Below are 22,081 nucleotides of genomic sequence, written 5' to 3'. Positions count from 1 at the left end.
TCTGACACGGACATGGAAAACATGTCGGGCAGGTAGACTTTAAACCTACACCCAAGGTCAAGTCTTGGGATCTGCTCAAGATGTTTCCTTTACCAAAAATGAAGTTACAACCCCTGTCGCTGCTGCCGGTCGCACTGTATACAGCGTTCTGTACAGTGTTAAGTAATAAGATACTAGTAATATATAAGGAATTCTTGAATTACTGTTCATAGTTGCGCGGCGGAAATAAAATCATAAACAAAGCACCAAGAAAATATAGCAATGCTATCAAATATACTTTTAATTGTAAAAGCATTGTTAAAATCCAAACATTAGGTTAAAAAGGAAAAATTACAAATATGCGAATGATTAAAAAATAACAATTGACGTAAAGTTGACGTTTACATCAATTGAGAAACAGACAGAAACATCTTAGCACCTTAGCACGATCTTAGTATTTCTCTGTCTACGATTCCATGCGTGGACCAGGCGAGTGCCGATCTGGGTATCGTGTGCTAGAGAGAAAACTTCGAGCAGAGCCCGGAACTTGTGACCACGCGTGTAGGGTTAAGAAAATCGTTTCAAACATGTTAACACTCCCATTCTCTGAACGTGTTGTTCTAATTTTACAATTATCTATAAACCATGAATAAACGATGATGAAGTAAACCAAGGTGCATCTATGCATCTTACGAATGAATAACTAAGCAGTTACCAATAAACGTCGACAAAGTGCACACGTACTGTGGTCTGATTTAAAAACAATACCATTCCGCAAACTAAAGGGAAACTCAAACGCTAGAACAAACGTAAACGTACTTAGAGGTACGTACCTACGTGTATGTAAAAGTAACACAGTATATTAGTGATAAGTAATATAGTATCTACGATAAAAATTCAATAAAAATATTACGTTAATCGTGTCGTAATGTATACCAAGAAGGATTAATTACTCTTTTAATCCTAGCGAGGATAAACAGCGCAGTTATTAGGTGTACGAACCAACGAGAGGTTCCTATCAAATCCGAAAATCTGTGATATATGGTATCTTATCTAACTAGCTCGTTTCCAGAGAATTATTAGTTAAATATATAAAAACTTACAGTAGTTACTTGTAAAACAAATTCATAATAGTTTTCGCAATCGAGAAACTACAACACTCGAACAGTAACTGGTTAATGGTATGGTTACCACTTTAGGTTACCACTATTAAAAATCAGAAAACTTTACCAAAAAAAATTATAGAATTTTACAAATATTGTAACTCTTTTTGCTGTTCATCATCTTTTTCTTAATCAGATTTTACGTCATCTCAATATGATTATATTGGATTTTAACAGCAATTAACTGTCAAAATATGGCGAACATCTGCATTTTATCAACATGAATTTTAGTATTTTTTTGGTAATATTAAGTTTTATACGATTAGTCTTGAGTACGAGAGACAATAACACTGGAGAAGACTCCTGCAATGTTTGTACTTTAACAAGTAAGAATATTACAGAAGTTTAATTATCTTCTATTCTATTTAATAATGACTTCTCAGACTTATCAATTATTTAGAAAATTGTGGACATTTTACAGTATTTAGAAGAAAACGTGCTAATACAGAATACACTCGTTGGCATGCGAATCCAGAAACAAAGCCTGAATTTATAGTAAAAGTTTTAGAAGATGACGTAATCCCAACATCGGAGTCAAAATATATAGCTGCTGTTAATATTCAACCTATAACACAGGGACAAGATAAAATTATTATTAGAGGAGTTCAGGTTACAAATAAAGATTCTGTTTATGAGAACATGTTAAAAGAATATACACGTTTTGTGCCTCCCACAACTCGTATTTCAGTTGAACCAATTACGGAGAAAATATTACATGACCATTTATTAAAACCAAAGCTAATAGATAAAATAGGTAAGTAATTTAAGATAAGAAAGCCAACATATTTTTGTTGTACAATTTTATCCTTAATTAAATCCTTAATAATGTTGTAAGGGACTGAAATAAACATCAACCGAAATTCAGAGGATGATGATAGATATCCGATAAGCAGACAGTATGCTCCTATACCAGCTGTATCGTTTACACGGCGTAAAGGTGCAAACGCTCATACTCCACGTACCATTGAACGATTTGTGAGTTTCTTTTTAATACGAAAATAATAAATAAAAGTAGATTCATCAAAAGTGTTTATTAATGTCATAATATGATTATTATAAAGAGGTAAAAGAGGTAAGTGAAGTTGTAGGGGAACCTATAGATCAACTGAACTGATCAATAATAGAAAACCACGTATCTTATCCCCGTATTCACACGCGAGGAAGAAAACCGCAGGGCGTCGATTTTTCTGTATTAATGCATTTTGTTAAGTAGATTCAAAAAATAAATTGTTTAAGAACTTTTAAAAATAAATAAAAATAATCCGTATATGATTTATCTATTTATATATTTTTACAAACGGATTTTTTGCAGATGTTACTAAAAACAACAGTACGTCCCACGCGCACTTCTCCGTTTTTGGATATCACATCACCAATAAGAACGTCTGAGCTTGTAAACTTTTTGCCGTTTAACAAAATTTCTGTTTCGCGAAGTACTTTAACAGCATTAATGCGAACTACGTTAGAGGAAGATGTGAAATCCGACGAGAAACTTTCAAGAAAGTTCAATATAGATGACAATATAACCGTAGATAAAGAGTTAGATGCAACTGTCAATGATGTTCTCTACGATAACGATGATGATATTTACCAGAAGACTACTCTAAAACGTAAACGAGTTTTTGGAGATGATACTTCAGATAACCATTTTAATTCGACAGAAGATGCTACTGACTTCGAAGAATCAGAAAAAGATAATAAAAGCCAGCAATCTGGCGTTAGTGATGAATATGAGGATTATGGTGACAGTTATAGACTTAGTTATACAAATGAAACCAATAATGCAAGTGAGACAAAGAAAGAGTTTTCCAAAACAAATGTGAATGAACATCACAGAAAGAATTTGGTTTGTAATGTCTTGAGATTAAGGCCATTGTCCTTTAGCTCTCCATTAACTTTACATGAGGTATTATTTCTATAATTCACGATTTTCTTAGGCATAAATTTTTGTATATACGTAAGTAATATATCTAAATTTTTTCGCCTACAGATAGTTGCCCAAATGAAACAGTGGGCTGCAGAAAGCCCAGTTGCGAAGTGGTTGGATATAACTAAAGGCAATTACACAGTAATGGAAAATCCAATTTATATGATGTTAGTTGATGACTTGAGCAGCGGTCAAATTGTTTCCGCTAAGAAAACTGTTATGATCGTGGCAGGTAGTGTTTAAATGTCTTGTAACTACCTTTATTTGTAATTTATCTATACTAATATTAAAAAATAAACAAAAAATAAAAGAAACGAAAGAAAAAACTAAAAGAAGTGAAAATAAACGCCTATATGTTGCTCGATTACCTCCTCTGTTTACCAGTGATATTAGCCTCGACAAACAGACAGAGATTAGTCTAGACATGGAAAAAAATATAAAAAAAGCTTAATATAAGTAACTAAGAAAGCAAAGGTATCTTATATATATTGAAAAATCAGAAATAATTAGAAAGAAAGAAAGAAAAATATTTTTATTGGTCTTTAAAACTTAAAACTAAGAAAAAGAAAAACGCTCTGACCAAATAAAGGACTCCCACTCAACGTAATGATGCAGTTAGCTGCAGCGCTGGTTTACAGTGGGAGCCTTATACCTAAATAAACAATGCCTAAGAATAATAAAATCATTAGGTTACACATACTACATTGCTGTTGCAGGCATTCAAGGCAGAGATCATCACGCAGTGACCGCGGCGATGTACGTGCTTTACCAACTAATTGAACGCAGTGATGCACACACAGATTTGCTCAGTAAATTCCGGTTCTGGGTCATACCTGTGTTCAATCCTGATGGATATGATTATTCTATGACCTTTCCACATGTAAGTACAATACACTGGTAGCTAAATGTACCAGCCCGCAAGACCGAGGTCTGACTCTCAGAGGAGACGCCCTCAGAGAGTCGTTCCGCCCATATATTTTGCTTCTGCCTTCCGGCCCCATCAGGCGATGCTTCTACGCTCGCCCAAACTCTCTGGTGACGCCGCCGATGGACATTGGGGTTCCAAGGTGCTGGAATGGTGACCCCGCACTACAAAGTGCAGTGTTGGTGGACCCCTCACCAGGTGGACTGACGACATCAAACGAGTCACAGGAATTCGCTGGATGCAGGCAGCTCAGAATTGTGATGTTTGGAAGTCCCTACAAAAGGCCTATTGTCCTGCAGTGGACGTCCATCGGCTGATAGTGTAGGGCGTGTAGTGCAACGGCTTCCAAAATATTTTGGGCCAGAAATCCCTTTACCAAAATGAGCTCATACCAACGACTCTCATTTCCTTATTCATTTAATTAAATTTCTACTAATATAACACGTTTGAAAAGTTAATAGGTATGTAGGTACAAGTAATAAGTAAAGAACATAAAGTTTTCTTAAAATATCTGAAAGCCTCGGTATCCTCATTATTATTTATTGTTCCTGTTCACCCCCAATCAGTACCATCAACCTCTGGGGTCCACTTTAGGATATGGTGATCTCTTTAGTACACAACGAAATAAAAATTTTCAATAAATAAATTAAATATTTTTTTTGAATATCTAAATTAGTTTTTAGAGAGATATAGAAAAATATTAGATGTAATATCTCTTAATTCCTTAATTAACTTTCATGTTTGAACCGCAAAATAGTTATTCGGCTAATTAGTAGGTAATTAATTGATTAGTAGATTATATCGGTAAGCTATCAGTGATTAAGGAATGTAATCTTAATCATTATTTATACATGTCATCAGTCGAATTTAACTGAATAATGATCAGCAATAGTGATAAATGTATAAAGAATAATACCTACCTTGAAAGTATTTGTTGACTTGATTGTTGGATCAAGGGTCGAATACGGATGGTTTGCTCAAAAACTCAAAAGCCCCGCAAAAATAGGAGCAGATTTTTGTAAATATATACTAATTAATTTTAAACTATTTTGTTTTATTTTTTTAATAATTATATTGTCAAGAAAGAGTTCGGCTTTTTAGCTTGGTTACTCTTGGTTAACTATTTTGTTGTGTAAAAAAATGTTATAAAAACATTCATCAACATCATTACGCGCAGTTGGTTTTTTTTTCGTTTTTATAATATTTTTTGTATTAGTTTTGTCTTAAAGAAATTAAAAAGTTCGAAAAAAAAAATATTATAAAAACAAAAAAACCGACTAACTAATTTTACGAATATTACTTAAACAGGTAGGTACATACCACGATAAAACGACGAGATTTTAATGAATAGAAGTCAATCAGTCGATTCCATCAAATTTCCTACAAAAAGAAGAATTTAATGTAGGTAATCTACCTAAGAATAGGTAGATAATATGACTGTATAATTTATAAAGCTACATACACACATATACCTATACGCAACAGGTTATTTATTGCAATAAAATTTGGAATATTTTTTTATTATTTCCGGTTTGTATAACACCGGGATAAACTTGCAATACAGCTATAAAGGTGACTAATCTTGTTTATCCTTAAGTTCAAATAAGTGTAATAAAAAAAGTATCTAGTAATAAAGAATATCTTGGTTTTAAAGTAACTACGCAACTAAATAAGGATTATTGTGGCGTAAGCAAGGTTTTCCGAAACTCAAAAAACATCCCTTAGGATAAAACCAAGGACTAACAACAACGAACACCAAAATATAAAGACTATAATAGAGTGGAATAGACGGAATATTGGTTTGTGGGTTTTATACTATTAAAACAACTCGATGGATATAACTGATCACTATATTATTATCCAAAATATTATTATTTAGCAAGGTAGGCAATACGTCCGTCCACTAGCAGGTGTGACAAAAAGTGAGGAACATTACGAAAACATTTAAATACATTCTGTTTGGAATGAACGAAGATGGCGCTGGCGTATTATTTTATATAATCTAATATATGTATAATATCTTCTTAATTATATTTATAAATCTTGATTAGTTTTGTATTTATTTGTAAAATAAACTAACACGGAAAACTCCTTCTAAAATTATAAACGCGAAAGTTTGTATGGATGTTTATTTGTTTGGATGTTTGTTACTCTTTAACGGCGCTACTACTGAAGCGAATTGGGTGAAATTTAGAATAGAAATAGATTTTTTTAGTTTAGTAGAACGATAATGAACTATTTGAAACCATTAAAAAAAGTGTCAACTAGCCATTTAGCTATTATACATAGACGAGAATGGGAGAGTCGGTGAATAGTAACGGTTTGTTTACTGAAACAAGCTCAAACAAAGAGGGATAAAAGCTGCATTTTAAAAAAAAGATGCTATTTTACAATTAATATTAAAACCTACAACCGTTAACGATGTTAAGCTGAGGAAATTTTGTACTAATACTAGAGTGTTAAGAAAACTAATAGGCCAATCAAAATCTGGGAAACAGTGTTAAATACTAATCGTCATGACGTCTAGAAAAATGTGCAAAAATTTCAGACCCGCACATGACAATTGCAAAAGTTATAAACAATTAAAGATTCTCAAAAAATCAGTTCCGATATTCCGATTAATAAAAATGGAGTAATTTCAATTAATATAGACCCTCATGTCAGTTATTTAACTCTTTGAAACTTGAGTTTTTTTTTTAATGATTTATTAATTAATATTCATTTAAGCCATTTCTGACAGGACCACATGACGCGACACTGTCTGCAAAATCGAAATCTATAAGATATTCTCACATGGCTTGAATTAATACATCACCGCCTTAGCACCGCCTTCATACTGATCAGCAGGTAGAACATATTATGATGTTATTTTTCGCTTTTTAGTTTAGTGGGTACGTTTTTAGGTTTTGAAGTCGGTTGTATTTTTATGAGCTACCTCACGTGTTTTTATTCGCAGTATCAGTTTTTAACACTGTTTTCCAGATGTCGATTAATTACAAGACTAATTTATGCACGTGATGAATAAATGGTTAGAAATCGATAAAAAATTTCGATAAGATTAATGTCCACGTTTTACTTATGTCGATTATTATTTATTATCGCTGTCATTTTATTTACGTAGGTATAATAAAAATATTGTTGTGTGAGCCATGTGCGAGCAAATTTGTGATAATATATAGATACTTTTATTGGATTGCATGGTTTGGGCTATGAATCACTTGTCGTATTATCGGGGTCGTTTTATACCTGCTTACCCCTTTTTTAGGGTTCCGTAGTCTACAAGGAACCCTTATTGTTTCGTCATGTGCGTATGTCCATCCGTCCGTCCGTCCGTCCGCGGTTTAGCGCAGAGACTATTACTACGAAAATTTGAACAAAGTCGTAAAATAAAATCTTGAAAAAAATCTTTTTAGGGTAACTGCCCTACATGTAAAGTGGGGATATTTTTTTTTACTCGTTTATCTCATAGTATATCGTTGGACAGGTCTTCAAAATATATGAGGGGTCTTCTTCCAATACTATTGGTTTATTTATTATTTACGTATCTATAAACGGTTATTTATGGATACGTAATAAAAATCACGTAGGATATATAATAAAATTACAAGGAAAACTATAACGGCTAATTAGCAATCGCTATTTAAAGAGTTATAGTCACTTACTACAACTTAAAAAACGTAGGTAGTTGGTAATGAAAATTGCGGGACATTTGAGTGCTCAAGCAACCGGTGGTTAGGGCTCCAGAGTGAGGAACCTTCTCACAATACGCGCCGTCTCAAGAATCACTGTCTTCTGGATCCGACACTTGATCCAACAGTTAAGAGTGTGCAATATGTAATTTGGTGGTCACAAATGGTTCTGGATCTCAGATTCTGGAAAAGTTAGGAACCTGATATTTGGGTAAATGATATTTCAAAGTGTTAGCTTCGTTATGACATATATATACTATACAAAATACACAATTTGTAAAACTTTTCTCGATAGTTTAATTTTTTTTGAAAAATACATGTTTTGCTCACATTTTGCTTTCAATCTCAAGAAAAGCAAACTTATTTTCTTAAATTTTTGTTTTGTATAGAAAATTAGGTATATATCTTGAACATGGCCATTTTGTTTTTCGTTATGTTGTTTAATTTACTTGCAATTAGGTAAAAATGGTTTTGGCGCTCACGTCATATAATTTGCGTCGCGCGTCAATCGCTCCGTGCTTTTCACTCACGTGAAAGTAATAATTCGGCGTCTCGTTTGCGCTTCGAATTTTATCCATATCGTACCGAAGCGCTGCGCGCTCTTAAGTGAAAGCTTTTTAAGGTGTTGGTCGAAGCTTTTCGCTTTATGACCAATGACTGAAACAACTATCGGGACAATAATAGTTGATTCAACATTCCACATGAGGGTAATCTCGTGAGCGAGGTCCAAGTATTTTGATACTTAATTATGTTGTAATAGAGAAGACAATGGTCCAAGAATCTACGCCAGTCATGGGACATCTGCAAAGGGCGCGACTCTTGCGAGGCATGTGAGGAGTTCGGCATAAGATGCACCATCCAGCCGTGCTACGGAGTCAATTTGGATCGCAACTTCGAATACCAATGGATACCTAGTAAGATCTTTGAACATTTTGTAGAGTAGGTAACTATCTGCGGCGAAGAGTTCATGCAATTCGAGTCCCGCCGGATTACCTTTGAAAATCCATGCGCATTCATTGTAGGGTATCTAGATATATGAGAAACCAGAGTATAACTCTGTATGAAATCCTTCTCTTTGGGACGGCTTATTATTTTTTTTTATTCTTTACAAGTTAGCCCTTGACTACAATCTCACCTGATGATAAGTGATGATGCAGTCTAAGATGGAAGCGGGCTAACTTGTTAGGAGGAGGATGAAAATCCACACTCCTTTCGGTTTCTACACGGCATTGTACCTCAACGCTAAATCGCTTGGCGCTACATCTTTTGGTAACTACCACCCTACCGGCAAAGACCGACCACCGATCGACCACGGCCGAAGCCTCCCACCAGCCAAAGCTTCAGTGGCGCGCACGTCATAGATGCGCTGCCTACCCTGAGGACTCGTTACCAATCTGAATTGCAATAGGAATTTTCCGCTTCGTTCGATTTGTATGTATAGTGCATACGCTAGTTAAAACCCCTATGCACGCCACTGGACGGCTTACCTTTATCTAAATTCCATCCTTCGCCACTGGTCTCTAACTATCTATATTTTATATGCAACTGCCGAAGAGTAAAGTTCCGTTGAGTATTTTCCTAGCTTATTTATTTCCTACCTCTTAGCCTCCGCCAGTAAACAAAATTATTCAAATCGGCCAACCATTTTTGAATTTTAGCGATATTAAAGGCGCGCTCAGACGTGAAATTTATGGCGCTAAGCTGTTAAATTTCAAAACGTGGGATACTTATTGGGGGTATTGTGTTTTAAATAACACGTGTCTCAAACAGAAGGAAAACATCGTGAGGAAACCTGCATACCAGAGAATTTTCTTAATTATCTGCGTGTGTGAAGTCTGCCAATCCGCATTGGGCCAGCGTGGTGGACTATTGGCCTAACCCCTCTCATTCTGAGCGGAGACTCGAGCTCAGCAGTGAGCCGATTATGGGTTGATACTTTTTAGCAGACTCAAAAGTGATTACATTTATTTATAAGAAAACTAATGTCGAACAAAGGTTATGATTCACAACACTTGTCAGGACAACTTAATTAACAAATCAAACTGTAATCTTGTAAATGACCTTGAGTGGAGTCACGCACTTGTGAACGATGTGTGTAGGGTTAGAGACGCCTTTGACAGATATCTAACACTCCCGTTTTCCACTCAAGTCACTCTCCCCGCCTATCCCAACAAGAGATGTGGACGGCTCGAACGCCACGAGCACACTGAAGCCGTCCGTACCGCAAGTCATTGCAACGCGGCGATAACATACTGATGACACGTTTCTAATGTTGTTATCATCAGCGGAGGAGCTTCGCATGGAGCACCCCTGCGGCACACTGTACGCGGGCCCGCGCCAGCTCAGCGAGGCGGAGACGGCGGCCCTCACGCGTTTCCTGCACGAGCAGAGGGTGCCGATCTACGCGTTTGTTGCGTTTAAAGAGGGTGACGTGCTTGTAAGTTGATTGAACATAGAAATCATTAAAGGAAATGGTCCAAAATTGTATGGAGCCCAGGTCCAGTCATTGTACCCTAGCGGAAATAAAAGAAAATATATATTTTTTTAACTATTTTTGATTATACAAATCTACGAATTTAATTTTAATTCTTTCGAAATAATATAGATTCTCTCCCAAGAAATGCAACACTATTAGGGGTAATAATGGCGGATTGATAACGTTTACAATGTAGTAGTCGATTTGACGTTTGCTGTCAATTGTCATGCTTCAAGGGCGCCATCTTGATATAACTCAAAAACTTGGGGTTTTTTTTTTTTGGTTAGATTAGTCACATATTTAGATTTTAATAAAATCTTTGTATTTCTTAAATGTTAATGATACTGGGTACAAGAGTGGACCTGAAATGGACCATCTACTTTGTTTTTAGGAACGATTTTTTTAAATTTTATTCGATGGAGCCGGCAGCACACTCGTCTCTTTTCTCTTCATTTTGTGTAAAATTATTAGTATTTCTGAATTCTCATAGAATATCAAATCAGTAGCCCAATATCCTAGGGGGAGCACTGGACCATTCTTGGGTGGGCCCAGCCCACCCGCTGTATACGCCTATGAAAAAAGGTGACGTCATGCGTCGTTCCCTCGCGTCGTTGGTCTACGAAGATTATTAAACAGTATTTTAGAAAAACGAACATTTTCTTTTGACCAACGATTCCAACAGTATTTTCATTTTTCTTATGACGTTGTCACGTTCAACTATCGACAGTAAACTGACTTTACAATCAACCGATTTTCTTTTCATTATTTATTTTGAATAAATTTTTATTTCCTGGTAACTCCGTTAGCTACTAGAATCAAAGATCTTGGTAAATAAAAAAGTTGATCGTCTCATCGAGTTGAAGCTACTCACAAAAGAAATTGTAATGTTATCATCAATTGTAAATTATGATACTGTATGTTTTTTAAAAAGAGCAACTGTTGAGTTTCTTGCCGGTTTCTTCTCAGCAGAACCTGCCTTCCGAACCGGTGGTAGACTCTTTACAAATAGTCAACTGACGTGTCAAAAGTGCTTGTAAACTGAGCCTACTTGAAATAAATGATTTTTGATTTTGATTTTTAAAAATTTACTTCATAGTAATCAGTTGTAAAAAATGTTCTACGGATCGTGGACTATCAATAAAACTTAGCTTTTCTAGTGTAAAGGCACTCTGTTTGCCAGAACTTATCTTAAAAATCTTCAAAGACAAATAGAATTGCATAGTATATCGCATTCAAGACAACAATAAATATAAAGTAAAAGAGAATCCATTCACCCATTGATAAATAATCTAAGACATGTTAATCGTTTTAATTTTATTATGATCGATTTACTTAATACCTTTTGTTTTATAGGGCGTCATGTACCCTTATTCACACACGAAGAAAAAACGTGCCTTCGATCATGTATATGTAAGTATCTAAATACACCGTTTAAAGTATACTTATTTTCCTCATTGACACATAATTGTTCAAGCAAGCATCATAAGTTTCACCATTTAAGCATTGTGTCATCATAGTCTATTTTAACGGCTCATTATGGTGCCAGGACCAAAGATTATAAACTATTAGATATACTAACGCGTCGAAACTGAGGCAAGCAAAGGTGGTTAATTGTCTTAATTTGATTTAGTCGCATAATAAAGAACGAAAGTTATTTAAGCAAATAATAACGAAATATTGTCTACAAAGTCGAGTTGTGTGTTCAGGAACTGTAAAAACTGTATATACATAAATATATGTATAATGTGATGAGCCGTGATAGCCCAGTGGATATGACCTCTGCCTCCGATTCCGGAGGGTCTGGATTCAAATCCGCTGCGGGGCATGCACCTCCAACTTTTTATTTGTGCGTATTTTCAGAAATTAAATATCACGTGTCACGAACGGTGAAGGAAAACATCGTGAGGAAACCTGCATAACAGAGAATTTTCTTATTCGCTGCGTGTGTGAAGTCTGCCAATCCGCATTGGGCAAGCGTGGTGGACTATTGGCCTAACCCCTCTCATTCTGAGAGGAGACTCGAGCTCAGCAGTGAGCCGAATATGGGTTGATATCGAACGATGTATAATGTATCTAAACACAAATTTGTACATGTGTGTGCTCAGTGGAGTAGTTTCGGAGCTTCTGAATTCAAATCACGCTTTGCGGTGATTTTGTAGGCGCGTAACATGTCTATAGTAAAAATAAAATATCGTTGGCCAGGACTCCCTCCTTTTAGAAGAGGCATTTTTATGGTCATATTTGGTAACTTTGATTAGAATTTAAACTTCAACTTTCTTTTAAGTGAACTTAAAGTAGTAATATCAAAGGTCCACTTATCGTTGAAGAAAATGTTTATTAATATGGCCGTTAGAGCTTAGCTCCACCACGCTGCATAATGCAGGTTGGTGGGCTTAGGCTGATAATATTTGACTCTATATATAAGGATCTCTCTGGCTTGCCGACGGTGAGACTCCGAGGCGCGGATTGTAACATCAATTTCCAAACTCCGGAATGCGAATGAGAATTTAATGGAAAATATAAAACGACTCATAACTGTATGATCCGAAGCTGAATGTATTAACGATATACAGGGTGCTCGGGAGTATTCCCATAACTTCAAGGTGTTGACGAGTCCACTTATAGGAGCTGAAGTGCATAATTAACATTTGTTTAACTAAAAAATAAAAACTTTTAATGTTTTCATACAAAGTAATTCAAATAATTCCAAATGTAACACTCGTCTTGCATGCCCTTGCATTTTTAAATTACGTAAAACTTGGCTACGTCATAATTATGACGATGCGTATAAAGGACACATTTTAAGATCTATTTACAAAATAAATATCCCGAAAATATTAATTTAAGAAACACATGTTTCTTGAACATTTTTAATTAATTTTCGGTAAAGAGTATGGTAAATACTCCCCAGCACCCTGTACATCTTATCTAGGAAAATCATTTATAAATAACTAGCGGACGCCCGCGACTTCGTCCGCTTGGAATTTAGTTTTTCACAAATCCCTCGGAAACCATGGATTTTCCGGGATAAAAAGTAGTCTATGTGTTAATCCAGGCTGTAATATATCTTAATACCAAATTTCAGCTAATTTGGTTTAGTAGTTGAGGCGTGAAAGAGTAACAAACATTCATATCATCATAATCATCAGTTTTCGCAAATCTCGGGAAACCATGGATTTTTCGGGATAAAATATTTGTTAAACCAGAGTAAAATCCATTTCCATTCCAAATTTTAGCTAAATCGCTTCAGTAGTAGCGGCGTTATAGAGTAACAAACATCCAAACATACATCCAAATAAATCTTTCGCGTTGGTACATTTCAGAGGCAGCGCGCGTCTCAAGCCGCTTCAGCTGCGTACAGCATCAGCGGACGACCGTACGTCGCTGGACAAACGTCAGAGTTTCTGCGTGAGTCCACTATTTTGTTTTAGTTTATCAATATTCTAAATTTTGCCCTCATATTCCTCCGCAATTCATTTTACTTACACTGCTGCGGTGTTGCCCCTGTTGCCAGACAGATCTTGATCATCGTGACCTATCGATAGCAAATGTCATTCCCATACTTTTAACTAGTTTTCGAAGCATTTGCGATCGTAGAAAGAGACTCGAGATGCCATGCGACTACAGGGGCAGTACAGGAAAGGTCTTACAGATTTGAAATCTATACTAATATTATAAAGAGGTAAAGTTTGTAAGTTTGTAAGTTTGTCACATTTTTTAAATGGGGTAATCTTCGGAACTGCTGGTCCGATTTTAAAAATTCTTTCACCAGTAGAATGCTACATTATCGGGGAGTGCTATAGGCTATATTTTATATTGGTATCATATATATTAGCCGAGTTATCACAGTTTTTGTCATACAGGTCGGACTGAAAATCCTCTTAAACAGACTTATTCGCATGCGCTGCCTTAACTATTGTGTAAAATTGAAATTAATATACAGAGACTTTATGTATCTTTAAAAGTTCTACAAAAAAGTCCGCGACACCATATATCTATCTTCTATATATTAGCAGATATAGTACCTTTTGTGTTTTAAAAATTATTAATTTTATATACTTAGGTTTACGTCATTATTTATACAACTAAACTTTAATCCTTATTAAAATAAATTATTTAATAATCACAAGGATATTATGGAGATAAGATTTGCCCTTTACAGTATGTTAATTACTTAAATAGTTTCGGAGATAATACAAAATTTCTAAAAGACGCAGAAATTCCGCTACATGACGCCCGGCGCTTTCATTTACGTAGTTCCCGTTCCCGTGTGAATATAGTGATCAAACATAGCCTATGACACTCGCAAATAACGTAGCTTTCTATTGGTAAAACAATTTTCCAAATCGGTCCAGTAGATCCAGAGATTACCTCCTAGAACCACACGAACTTTACGTCTTTATATTATTAGCATAGAAGTCTCTATTTCTCTTGGTCATACCACCACTCTCGAAGGACTGGACCGATTTTGCTAAGGGTAGGAGTAAAATAGAGAAGTTACAGGGTAGGGTAGGGTACGGGTAGGGAAGTATAGGGGTAGTGTAGGGGTAGGGTAGGTTTAGGGCTGGGTTTAGGGTAGTGGTAGGGTAGGGGTAGAGGTAGGGTAGTGGTAAGGTAGAGGTACGGGTAGGATAGGGAAGTGGTAGGGTAGGGGTAGGATAGGCGTGAGATAGGGGTACGGGTGGGACAGGGGTAGGAAAGGGATAGGGTACGGGGAGGATAGGGGTAGGATGGGGGTAGGGGTAGGATGGGGGTAGGTAAGGTATGGGTAGGTTTGGGGTAGGGTAGGGGTAGGGTGGGTTAGGGGTAGGGTAAGGTAAGGGTAGGGTAGATGTAGGGGTTGGGTAGGGTAGGTTTGGGGTAGTGGTAGGGTAGGGGTAGGGTAGGGTAGGGGTAGTAGTAAAGTTGAGATCGAAATTTACGCGGACGAAGTCGCGGGCGTCCGCTAGTAACTTATATTTTGAAATGTTCTTTGCGAATCAATTGCGATCTAAATTTGCATTTTCTTCACTATTTCATTAGCATAGGAGACACGTTTCTAAGTCTTATGTACCTACATCTTCTGAGCTACAAATCCAGCTTACTCTTATATACATTTTTATTATAGTTTCTACTTACTATAATAACGCTAGACTCAAACCCTAGAAGTCCATGGGTGTGATGTCATATTCACTGTAGTTATACCCTGTCCTAGCACAGATTTTCGTGTACTAAGTATAAGGAAAGGTAGAACTATTTATTTGTACAGTGAAGTGATTTCTTTAGCAAAACTTTTTTAATTCCATTTAAAACGCAGTTAGCAAGCTGTTTTTGGTAAAATAAAAAAATATTACACCTCAGAGAAGCGTAAAGGCATTTCACGTGTCTGTCATTGTTGTTTATTAGGGTCTGTATACATCTACAGACTTTTAGTGTACCAGACACGTGCCGGGCAGACTAAGTAATATTCTTCTATACAATGTTTATTAACGTATTTATATCTATCGCGGCCGCGCAGACGTTGACAGACACAGGCCGCGCCTGGCCAGTATTCACGGAAAGAATATTGTGTCTGTGCGGTTCATGTCAGTAGAGTCCTTTTCATGAAACCTGAACTAAGACAGCGTCTTACACAAATGAAAAAAAGACTGCCATTTCCAAATAACAATGAGCGCCATTAAGACATTACCGCCGCGTCTGGGGGACTTCTTTCATGAAGAGGACTTTACGTGTCTCTAGCTACCTGGTGGGCAGTGTGAAAAGACGCTGTCTGTGGGTGTCTGCCACGCTACTTGTCTGTGACGCACTGTGTCTGTAGATATAAACGGACCTTTACTCGTACTAATTTATGAATGCAATTTTCAGCACTGTATGCTGGCGGTATAGAAGATTGGGTAGACGGACATCTTGGCATCGACAACACATACACAGTCATGCTGTTCCGTCCCACGGATACACACAATTCCAAACTTGTAACAGAGGTTGTAACATTTTATCATTGTACTTATTCAACCAAAAATAACCATTATTAACCAACTAGCGGACGCCAGCGACTTCGTCCGCCCTTAGATCTCTTTAATCAAGCCCTTACAGTATAGTACCGCTGTAAAAATGGAGTAACTTCTCCCGTTTTCCCAACATTTCCCTTCACTGCTCTGCTCCTATTGATCGTATGGTGATGAAAAGTATACAATAACCTGTCCAGGAGTATGAATAATAATTGTACCAAGTTTCGTTAAAATCCATCGAGTAGTTTTTGTTTCTATAACGAACTTACAGAGAGACGAAAATTTTACTGATTGCATTTTTGGCATCAGTATTAATCACTACACCCCCTGATAGTTATTTTGGAAATATATTTCATGTACAGAATTGACCTCTCTACAGATTATTATAAGTATATATATAGATACGTTTAATTTGTATCAAATAAATTACTTACTGATTTTAAACTATTATCGATTTACATGCTTAAGAAGATGACATGCTAACGATAAGGCTTATGATAGATCACCAACTAATGTCAGATCACCAATTTGATAAAAAATAGCGCAATTCTACAAAGTTACAAATACAATTGGGACATAAGTGATTTATTTTGTTATGATCCGCGAAATACCAATAAATCTTGATGATGTCAAGCGACGTCATCAATTAGACGCGAAACTTTCAAAGATTTCCCAAATTTCTGCCCCCACGCCCCTTCCTGGATCGATACGAGCCGAGCGAGTAAGCGACTCGCATCTCCACCATTAAAATATCGGACAAGATTCCTCTACACCAGCACGTGTTTTGTGGCGATAATTACGACCTCAGTGTGTTATTTTCATGCTAAATGCATGAAAATAACACACGATTCTGTGTCTTTATTGAAAGGAGGTTGTGAAATTTTCTTAAAAGGGAAAACTTGGAGGGCTTTGTTTTAGTGTTCCATTTTAATGTAAGGATCTTGTTACATCTATCCTTACGAACTGTTGTTGTTTTGCAGCGTGTTGTCCATGAAGCATACGCCGCGGTGGATACTTTACTTCTACAAAGCGTGCAGGGGCCGCTGGGACCGCCCCTTGTAACAATGACAAGAGCAAGCGAATGGCGATTGAAACCACCATCGACAATAGCAACAACGAGTATCTTCGTAGTTTTAATAATACTTGGACACGGCTAAATGACTGGAAGCTGGCGCATAAATGGGTGCTTAGAACTAAGAGTTTGTTAAAATAATGTTCGTGACAAAGGTTATTATAGTATACAAATAATTATAGTACAAATAATTATTATAGTTATAGACAACATTATTTATGTAACGCCGCACGCTGTCAAATGGGTATGGCGCGTGTTTTTGGGCTTGTTGGTGTTATTTTTGCTTTAGAGTTAGTTATTCTATTTGATGTCAAAGAACTGATGCATTCGAAAGAAAAATGCTGTATTTTGAACGTCTAATATTTTTTTTTTCAGGAAAATACTTTAATGTTCAGAATTAGTTTACATTTTGCATACTTGTGTATTGTAATTGCATGTCTTCAGCCTTCGAACTAAATTTATTATCCTACGCTTGTCTTTTTAAGTTTATATATTGAATTATAATGCTCATATTTATTATACGTCATTAAATAGCTTTTTTGTGTTTGTTTGTTTTTATTGATATCATAATCTAAAGTAGAAAATGCGCACTTTTTACGTGAAACAATGATAAAAAGTAGGTATATCATGAAAAATTACAAACAGCGACTTATTTGATAATTAAATATTTGTACCAATACCAGTTGAAATATTTGTATAAAATGATGATGAAATCATTCCAGTTAAAACATCGATCTCCTATTAAAAAGTATCATAGGATGTACAATCAGCGACCAAAAAACGCCCGCACTAAATGAGTGCCAAACACAACTTCTTGGCACTCAATTCAAGTAATTTCATTTGCAAATTCAGCCTTAAACTCAATCCTTAAGGTTGAATTTTCTCTGAATTTGGGATTTTATTGAATATTGCACTATATTTAAAGGCCTTTAGGTATAATTTTCTTTACCAATAATTCTAAAACTATCAAAGCAAAAGTAGCCAGTTTTTAAGTGAAATTTTCTACGATAGTGCGTCCTTTTATTTTATGAGGTCAATGATTTTAAACTATCAATTGACTGAGGTAATGTGTTAATTAAAGAAGTGAGCAAATTTTGTAATGTCCAGACTAGCGAACCTAATCATTGATCTTATCATTGATAACAGAATGATAGAGCCGTTATAAATATTTTTCAATATTTATATATTACCTACAAAAATATTCGCGTAAAAGATAAGAAGATATATAATCATGTTCATCATAATTATCACAGTCATTATCATTTTATCAATAAATATCAAAAAATTGCTCAAGTTCGTGACCTAAAAATTTCCTTTCCGTAGCATTGCAAACATATAAACCTTCACGCTACAAACAGTAGAGCTATTGTGTAACGATGTTTTTAAAAGTCTGTGAATTTCAATCTCATCTCTATTTCGCCTCTACCTACTCTTAAATCTATGGTTGTAACAGAGAGTCAATGAAATTACAATTCAACAAGATTCTAATCACTTTTTGACTCAATTCATACTATGGATGTAGTCAAGTGACACGTCGATTTTCTTTCTGCGATCGCAAACGCTTCAACAACTAAAAAATGTATGGGAATGACATTTGCTACCGACAGGTCACGTGATCAAGATCTGTCAGGGGCAGGATCGTAATAGTCAAGCTAGCCCCTGTAGCCAAGTGGCACGACGATTCTCTTTCTACGATCGCAAACTCTTCGAGAACTAGAAAAATGTATGGGAATGATATTTGCTACCGACAGGTCACGTGATCAAGATCTGTCAGGGGCAGGATCGTAATGGTCAAGCTAGCCCCTGTAGCCAAGTGGCACGACGATTCTCTTTCTACGATCGCAAACGTTCCGAAAACTAGAAAAATGTATGGGAATGACAGATCAGAAGACCCTGAAACGAAAGAACAGTCCATGACTTAGAAGAGACTCATCTCCAACTCCTATGAAAAAGGGCTCTTTTTCGGGGATAGCCAAGGGTAGCAATGACCAAATACCTCAGTCATGGAGCCACTATTATTTTTTATGCAGAACTAATAATAAAATTACGTAATGAAATACGCGAGAAAAGGCATGGAAAACTAGCAAATATTGTTTTATTCCAACAAGATAATGCCACCGCGCAAAAGTCCAAAGTTGCGATAGCTGCCATTGAAGATGCTGGCTTTGAATTGTGTTAGTAATTTTTCCGCGGCTTAACGCAGTAATCGCTGCTGTACATGATTTTTAAAGGATCTGGTCGTCCTGATCGAAGAGAAAAGGAATTTTATGTTTGATGGCCTCCGTGGCGCAGTGATATGGTGGATTTACATGACGGAGGTCCTGGGTTCGATCCCCGGCTGGTCAGATTGAGATTTTCTTAATTGGTCTAGGTCTGGCTGGTGGGAGGCTTCGGACGTGGCTACCCTACCGACAAAGACGTACCGCCAAGCAATTTAGCGTTCCGGTACGATGTCGTGAAGAAACCGCAAGGGGTGTGGATTTTCATCGTCCTCCTAACAAGTTAGTCTGCTTCCATCTTAGATAGCATCATAACTTACCATCAGGTGAGAATGTTGTCAAGGGCAAACTTGCAAAGACTAAAAAAAAGGAAAAAGATACGCCAAGTGTATTGCCTAAAAGGTAACTTACGTTGTAAAAAATATCATTTAATAAAAGATAATTGCATCTTGATCATAATCACTACTTAATGAACACCGTAGTATTTCCAAAAAAATCATTACAAATACGATAGTGACTTTGTTTGTTACGCTTTCACGGCTAAACTTCTAAGCCGTTTTTAAAAATTCATTCACTAATACAAAGATACATTATCAGCGTATAACATGGGTTATATTTTGTTCCGATATGCCCACAGGAACGATAACTACGCGGTTGAAATCGCAGGGCGTCCGCTAGTAAGTACAATATTAATTGAACTGGTTGTTCTATTATGTACTTTGAACAAAGAAGCGTCGTTTATGTTAAAGACTGACATTCATTCACACAATATGGTAAGTGTATGGTAATTATAATTAATGTACACGATTAGGTACAGTACATTTCTTGCATGATTGTGTACAGAAAATTAGTAATTACATGCTCTGAGGATTTTTAGAATACAATCTTATAAGATAAATCTAAGAATATTACTGGATTTGGAGCTGTCTGACTTTGACTATAATAGTCGATATTTAAATTATAAAATATATATTTTTACCACGCAAACGACCTAGTGGTAATCGGAATCGAAATCGGTAATCGGAAGTCAGAACCACTAAAACCTAGTGGTTCCGACTTCTGATTGATTCTATTTTAGAACCTTGACAAAGAAATACTTGCATTTAATTGACGCATAACTGGTTGTGTACGCATGTGACGCCGCGCGGTTACACCCGCCTGGTTTCTGTTCCCATAACAATATGGGGATAGTATATAGCCTTCCTCGATAAATGGGCTATCTGACACTGAAATACTTTTAAAATCGGACTAGTAGTTCCTGAGATAAGCTCGTTCAACTAAACAAACAAACAACAGCTTTATAATATCAGCGGGAAAGACTCCACTTGTCCTGCCTGTAATATCATAATAGACCAAAGTAAAGGCAGACTTCATTGACTAAATTTAAATTTACTTACCAGATCATCATCATATCAGCCGATGGACGTCCACTGCAGGACATAGGCCTATTGTAGGGACTTCCAAACATCACGATACTGAGCCACCTGCATCCAGCGAATCCCTGCGACTTGCTTAATGTCGTCAGTCCACCTGGTGGTGGGTCGACCAACACTGCGCTTACTAGTCTGGGGTCGCCATTTCAGCACTTTGGGACCCGTCCATCGGCTCTTCGAACTATGTGCCCCGCCCATTGCCACTTCAGCTTCGCAACTTACCAGATACAAAATAGTATTTCTAGTTGGCGCACCCTGATGTGTCAACGTTATAGGCGTGTGCAGTAATTATCGCTGTCAGTGTTAAATAGTAATATTTACCGACAGTGGCGTAGCATGCCTAGAAGGGGCCCTGTATCAAACTTAGTTGAGGGGCCCAAATGAAGGATACAGATTTCTCACAAAAGATAAAAAAAATGCTCGCTTAAAATCAATATGACAGTGACTTAACCTATGTAGAATGTTTCTAACTTTTGGGCACACGGTTAACCAGGGAAAAAAAGAAATTGTGGATTACTTATGTTTTGCTTTCACAGTCACACGTAAGGGGTCCCTGTAGTCCGGGGGCCCCGTATCATTGATACGGCTGATACAGCGATAGCTATGCCCCTGTTTAACGATATGATACGTTAACTGTAAAGAGACCCTTTCACGTGAATCCATTGTTTGTCGCACAATGTATGTCGTGCAATGGTGTCATGCCCTGCTTGATTTGTGTCACTCATTTTCTGAATAGGAACATCACTATACACTAGTTACTTTCCTATAAAGTTTTACAAATTAGAAAATCACACTAATATTATAAAGGCGAAAGGTTGTGTGTATGTTTGTTCCTCCTTTACGCTGCGGCTACTGACGCGATTTGGCTGAAATTAGGACTGAAAATAGATTTTACTCTGGATTACCACATTTATTTTTCTTTACTTTTCATCCCGGAAAAATCCATGGTTCCCGTGGGATTTGTGAAAAACTGAATTCCACGCGGACAAAGTCGCTGGCGTCCGCTAGTAATCAATATTTAAAAAATTAGTGACAAATCAGTAAATTATGCGCTGTTGACAATATTTATTTGAGTTTAAAAAAAGGCGTTTTTTATGTTTAAATTTAAAATCGCCAGCCAACGAGATATAAATTACGTATTCTTTAACCGTTAACTAAATAAGATTATCATTGGTTAGGTACCATATTTAAGCCTATGTATTGATTGACTT

At 36.4% G+C, this 22,081-nt stretch overlaps 1 protein-coding gene across 1 annotated transcript; it reads left to right on the top strand.

Annotated features, from left to right (window-relative positions):
* The first annotated feature begins 80 nt into the window (after positions 1-80).
* LOC112048153 (zinc carboxypeptidase A 1-like) lies at positions 81-17,303 on the top strand. Its single transcript, XM_052884438.1, has 11 exons — positions 81-162; positions 1,564-1,896; positions 2,588-3,048; positions 3,133-3,301; positions 3,786-3,949; positions 8,444-8,597; positions 9,969-10,120; positions 11,513-11,569; positions 13,483-13,567; positions 16,004-16,119; positions 17,127-17,303. The coding sequence occupies exons 1-11, from the start codon at positions 81-83 to the stop codon at positions 17,301-17,303; spliced, it is 1,950 nt and encodes a 649-aa protein (XP_052740398.1).
* The last annotated feature ends 4,778 nt before the right edge of the window (positions 17,304-22,081 follow it).

This window comes from Bicyclus anynana, chromosome 11, assembly GCF_947172395.1.
Source record: "Bicyclus anynana chromosome 11, ilBicAnyn1.1, whole genome shotgun sequence".
Classification (NCBI taxonomy): domain Eukaryota; kingdom Metazoa; phylum Arthropoda; class Insecta; order Lepidoptera; family Nymphalidae; genus Bicyclus; species Bicyclus anynana.
The sequence above is the reverse complement of the archived record's forward strand: the minus strand, read 5'-3'. Positions and strand labels throughout refer to the sequence as shown.